General features: G+C 35.2%; 1 protein-coding gene across 1 annotated transcript; it reads left to right on the top strand.

Moving 5' to 3' along the window:
* Positions 1-1,317: 1,317 nt before the first annotated feature.
* BLACAT1 (BLACAT1 overlapping LEMD1 locus) lies at positions 1,318-1,419 on the top strand. The gene has a single exon (XM_053704671.1). The coding sequence runs from the start codon at positions 1,318-1,320 to the stop codon at positions 1,417-1,419; it is 102 nt and encodes a 33-aa protein (XP_053560646.1).
* The last annotated feature ends 5,076 nt before the right edge of the window (positions 1,420-6,495 follow it).

Consider the following 6,495-nt stretch of genomic DNA (forward strand, 5'->3'; position numbering starts at 1 on the left):
AGTAGGTTTTGAAGGTATCTGTTTTGAGGGTTTCATTACTAGCGATGTCACGGATGCACTAAAGGTGAGTATTGAATTAACAAGAAGCCCAGAAACTGCCTGAGTCTGCTGTTCTTTCATCCAAAACATGAAATAATGCCCCTTTTTAGTTCCATATCATATATATCTTTTATTTTACTTCATAAATAACCAGCTCTCCCTCTTTCCCTTTTCTATTCAATTTCTTAGACTCATACAGAAATCCACCCCAGTAGATTTGTTTGTTTATTTTTGCTGTAGGTCTAACATAAGAGTTACGGTGCAGTGCCACCATTTTGACAAAACGCGGTCCTTTGTAAGATACTAATTCCCAAACATACCTCTCAACTGTCTTAAAAAGATACAGTCCATTTATAATTTCAAATAATATAACTCTGATGGTATTCCAATTTTTCCTCCATATCTGTTTTTTTTTTTTTCACTCCATTAGAAAAAGAGAGGTCAGGAATGTGTTTGCTCTGTTTTATTATAAAAAATGACAAATAATGATCTTTACCTCTTGGGGCAGACCCTAGCTCAGGTATACAAGTAATTAATTCTCTCTCTAAGTCTGGCAAAAGATTTATGAATGAGTTCCGAGTTTTACCATTGGAATGTCAACAATGATATGTTGACACATTGGTGCTATAAAGAATTAACATTTCAGTATTGATGATTGTGTCACTGAAGCGGTTAAGTCTTGACATCAGGAAACATTGATCAAAAACACCCACATTCTGGAGTTCCAAAGGGAAGTACGGAGGTTCCATTATAGTGCTAACATTGCTGTATAACAACACTTCAGAATCTAGGTGCTCTTTCCAGTCGTGTGCCTAACAAGCTTATGATAGGTAAGATATGTTTACACATCTGAAGATCATAATATAATGAGTGAGGTTTTTTGAGAGAATCTAGGCCTTGGCATATTAGTATGTGTGTTACATGGTGCATAAGCTGCAAAGAAGTTAACTGAAAAGGTGATAGTGTTAATTTTATGTATTTTATATATAAAATGTTCAATGTAGTTCAACTTCATAGCTGTTAGAGGGTTATGGTGAATTGAGAAGCAACTTTCATTGGCAGAAAATATATAAATGGAAATACCTGTATATGTGTGTGTTAATGTGTGTTATTTTTTAGTTGTGCATTTTTTCTGAATCTAGTACAAATGCTGTTTAATGTGTTTGCTCTAAAATGCATCTGAAAAGTTTATACAACATGCTTTACTTCTTAGGATTTGTTGGATCATGATGTCTTTCTAACTCTGTCTTTAATTCATAGGTGCCTTCCGACCTCACAATGCCTCAGTTTACTTTTGCGTGTTTCTGTGGACTTCATGGGTTCTGCAAAATGAAACCTAAGAAAGAGGAATCACAGACTGAACAGGAGACATCAGTGTGAGGGACACTATTCTAACTACACTACCTGGGTTAAATAGATCACCCTTGTGAAAGGGCCTCAAATGCTATAGGGATGCAATAACCCATGATAACCTAGTAATATTATCTTAACTCCTTCACTGCCATAGTGGACTGAATAATGTTGCTGTGCAACATTTTACAGTTCTCTCTGGCAGGAATGGAGTTTAACAGGAGTTGAACATTCCCATCTCAAGGCAAGTCCGAATGTTGATTTCTCAGTAGTTGACAATCTGAAGAGGAAATAGATATCAAAGCTTCCAGGTGAAGTAACCAGTATTTTAGTTCTCTTCATTTACTATCTGGATCCTCACTACACAAAGTAGGGCACAGGTAGAGGAATGAGATCTTTTTAGGTGCAGAAATCTCATGACAATTGAATGAATCTTATTGTTTTATACTTAAATATTTAAATAGATTTTTATAGATTTTTTTTATTAACAACATACAATATTCTATGAAAGCACAAATGAACTTGATGACATAATGAGATGTTGTTTGAGAAGAAATATGTTTATATTGTTGTCAAAACAGGCCAAGACCTAGTGTCACGGCTAAGATAGACAGAAAGTTTGTATCCCTCGTTTATTTGCTGTGCAAAAATCGATAAAACACTATCATTACACTCATCAATATCATTTAAGAAAAGTATGTTTCATCTGAGATATATCTCCAGAATTATAACTTAACTATATTGTGTAGCATATACATACCCCTTCTATATTTTAATAGAACAAGCAGAAATGTTTAAATGGCAATTAGAAGTTTTAAGTGGTTTCACCCTTAGGGGTAAATTTACTAAATGTCGAGAAGACATGACTCACTATGGAATCTGCTTTACATAGCTAAATGCAGACAGCATATTCTGTCGCATGTATCATTGCATGTATCATTGCACAAGCATTTCTAGTGAAATGCTTGTGCAATCCCGCCCCCTGCTCACTGGTGGCCAATCGGCCGCTAGCAGGGGCTGTCACTCATCCCGATAGGATTGGGATGATTTCAATCCGTCACCTAAAAGGTGGTGGAAAGGTTAGGGAGCAGCGGTCTTAACACTGCAGCTTCCTAACTACCGTTTCAGGCGAGCATGAAATGATGGGACTCTGAAGCAGCATCCGCTACTTCATTAATGGAGCCCTTAAACCTTAATTCCACAGATGTCAGAATATAGCGTGTAATAAAATTACTCCCCCCCCCCCCAAATCAAATACACCTGTATAAGGTTTACACTTTGAATTAATTTTAACCCTGAAATAGGATCAGATTTGATGAAATAAATTGGCATAAAACTAAAAATCTGATCTACTATAAAATGTTTTATTAGAAATAGAAAAGCATGCAATGTACCATTTACCTTGGCTACTGTTCCAAATTTACCACTGAAAACGGCTTTTTCTACATCCACTCAGAAGACACAATACATTGCTTTTCCTGAGTTATACAAAGCCAGTGAACCAATAGAAGTTGGAATCTACATATACTTGCCAATGACTGGCCATGTATTTTTATGACTGACTTAGCAGAGGAAAATTAAAGGGACATTAACATATATTCTAATTTATTTGTGATAAGCACTACAAGTAATCGAACAGTTTATGATGTATACCTTATTTTTTTTTATTTTAAAACGAAGATCAGATTACTAGAATAATTGCTCTGAGAGCAGTCATCATTCAGCTTCTCTTTCTACTTTTATCTGCACGGTGAAAAAAACAACCAATCAGTATCCTCAGTGCTGAGTTTACACATTCCTTTACTGTGATCTCATGGGATTTCCTAGTAAACATCATTGAAATTAGGAGGGAAATAAATCTTGAGACTAGCATCCTGATTGGATGTTTAAACTTCCAATTCCTCAAGCTGTAGCTGAACAAATTGTTAGGTAAACAATCTTATTAGTTGACACAGAGTTGCTCACTTGTTGTTTTTTTTTAATCAGCTTTTAACAGATATGCTGCATTACTTTCAAGTTTTTTAGTAATCGGGTAACATGTCCCTTTAACTGTGTTTAACTCCTTTGCAAATATCTGAGCAATAATAAAATGCTCTATTATGTCATTTTATGGTGCCAAACTCTGCTAAATGTTACACCATTAATGCATAGATCAGTGCACATATAGCTGTAGGAGATACGATAAAACAGATGAAGAGGCTTTTTAAGGGGTGTGTCTACAAAGTACTGTGATATTTTTAACAAAATGACAGTTTTATATTACTGCAAGGCATTTATTTTTCTATGTGCAGCTTTGCAGTGTTTTATAAATCAAATTATTGTTCTAGTTTGGAAAGAATCTGGAGCAAAATCTCACTAATATTAACACTCTTTAACAGTGCAATGTAGTACATAATAGTAAAGATATATGGGCCTAGGGACAAGTTTTAGTTTGGTGCCACTTACAATAAAGTACTGTAGTATTTCTACATACTAAGTTTAAAAGTGGAGTTAATAATGAAGGCCGAGATGCTAATTTACTTGAATGCAGACACCCCAACTGTTTGCCTAAAAGTGATGGTATATCCGAGCATTTAAAAAACGCTAGAATTTACCATCACTGAAAATAAACTAGACTCCTCGCAAAAGTCAGCTGCTCTGGGCCGCCCACGGCATAGTGCTCTTTTCTCATTGAGGTGATGTTTTAACCTCTAAACCAATAGCGGTGCTAGTCATATGACAGTATTCTGTTTGCTAGCATGGGTATTGGTTTAGTGGTGAAAATGTCACCTTATTGAGTAAAGAGTGAGTTTATAACCCTTTTTTCACAAACTGATCACTGATAGTCCAGTTTAATTTTAGTGATGGAAAATCCTAGTGTTTTTTAATTGCTCATATGTACCATTTCTTCAAAGTATAGACCCCATACATCATTTTGATTAGTTATTGTTATATACTAGAGAAGTATCCTGCAACTGGTCCTACATCTATAAGCTTGTAAGAAGTACATGAAATATTTAAATATTCATTGTTTGTTAGTAGCCGAAAATGTCCACCAAGCTCCGCCCACCTATTGTATTTATATTCTGTTATGTTAAATTTCTCCAATCACTATCAACTCTTAAATAAGTTTTTCTACTCGCACATGCTGATTTTTGCATGTGCAATTTGAAATAACTAACTGAAAAATATTAAACGTGCACTGCAAAACTGTCATACAAGTAAATAGCTGAATGGACAAGAAGGAAGCTGTGGGCGGAACTTGGCAGCCATTTTTGTCTGCTAACAGACGATGATTATTTAAAAGTTTTATGTACTTTTTACAAGCTTATAGATGTGGAACCTCTTCAAGATGCTTGTCTGGTATGTATTAATAAGTAATAAAGAATAAGTATTGAGTCTAGACTGTCCCTTTAAATTTGGAGGTTTGCTTTGCTGCCCACAGCATCTATGGCCAGACAAATATCCAGTTGTTTAGGGACTTCCCCAGATCTACCCAGGATTCACTCAAATTCGCCCACCAAACCCATGGCACGCCCACACCGCATGTGACAAGTGTAATCGTTTCCAAATGTATCTGCCCCTCTTCACCTTCTTTACCCTGATATCCTACAACATGAGGAGTATTTAAAAAAATTGTTTAATAGTGTTATTTGAACTATATTTTTTTTTAACTAAGAAACTTTTACACAAATGAAATATCATCTTAATTCTCATGTACGATTGAAATGAAGTATTTCTAGATTGAAAACATGTTAATTATACAATGAATCAAAATGATATGATATTATTAATTGAACATGTGCTTTTAATTAATATTGATTATAAGATTATAATCAAGGGTTGTGATAACATATTCTCAGTATTATTATACTACCTGCATGAAAAACAGGAAGTGCTAAGAGATTTAGTTTATGATTTAATGTGGCATTATTATGGTCATTAATAGTGTAGAAAAAAGACTGTAGGGATATGTATAAAATATAGCATCATGAGATAGTTCCATCAAGTGCCATGCAATGAATTTTTATTGCTAGATTTGGAACTAGAGACTCAAATAAACTAAAATAAAAAGTCTATACTGAACTTAAGGGGACATACAAGAGCAATACAAATGTTTCAAAACTAGAGCATGTTATTATTGAACTATTGCTTACAGAGAACATGCCTTTACCCCCTGCAAAGGGTTTTTACATATACATAGGCCTTCTTTATAAAACTGCGGGCACATACACAGCCTCAGATGCAATATCAGGTGACAGAATTTATCATTGCACAAGAATTTTATTGTGCAGCCCGCCCCATGCTCTTGCACAACCAATTGTGAGGCAGGAGGGCTTGTCAATCATCCCAGGCGCACGAGTCCAGGATGATTGCCATCCACAACCTCTGAGATTGCAGAAAGATTAAGAAGCAGCGGTCTTATGACCACAGCTTTTTTTAACTTGCAGTCTTGCATAAATGAATCCCATAGTTAAAACCAGGTCTGGACCAGCAGTGCAATACTAGCTTAGCGGAACACGGCTCCTGAGCCAATCAATGTGTGTAGCCACAAATCACAGGGCTTGTTTAATGAGGACTGCTAGTGCATTGGTACTTTGGAGCTTAAAGGGACATGAAACCCCCAAAAAATCTTTCATGATTCAGGTAAAACAGTCAATTATAAACAACTTTCTAATTTACTTCTATTATCTAATTTGTTTCATTCTCTTGGTATCATTTGTTGAAGGAGCAGCAATGCACTACTGGTTTCTAACTGAACACATGGGTGAGCCAATGACAATCAGTATATATATGCAGCCACCAATCAGCAGCTAGAACCTAGGTTCTTTTCTGCTTCCAAGCTTGCCAAGATAAACCTTTCAGCAAAGGATAACAAGAGAAGGAAGCAAATTAAATAATAGACATAAATTGGAAAGTTGTTTAAAATTGTATTCTCTATATGATTCATGATATAAATGTTTTGGGTTTCATGTCCCTTTAACTATACGTTTAACCCCTGTGCAGGTTAAACACATACTTCTATTCAAGCAATAGTGTACTTATATAATGCTCTGTCCTTTTAAAGCAATGGATAGAAAATAGAATATATGTATTAATAAGTATATAGATACTCAGCATCACCAG

The sequence above is a fragment of the Bombina bombina genome, chromosome 3 (genome assembly GCF_027579735.1).
Source record: "Bombina bombina isolate aBomBom1 chromosome 3, aBomBom1.pri, whole genome shotgun sequence".
Lineage (NCBI taxonomy): Eukaryota > Metazoa > Chordata > Amphibia > Anura > Bombinatoridae > Bombina > Bombina bombina.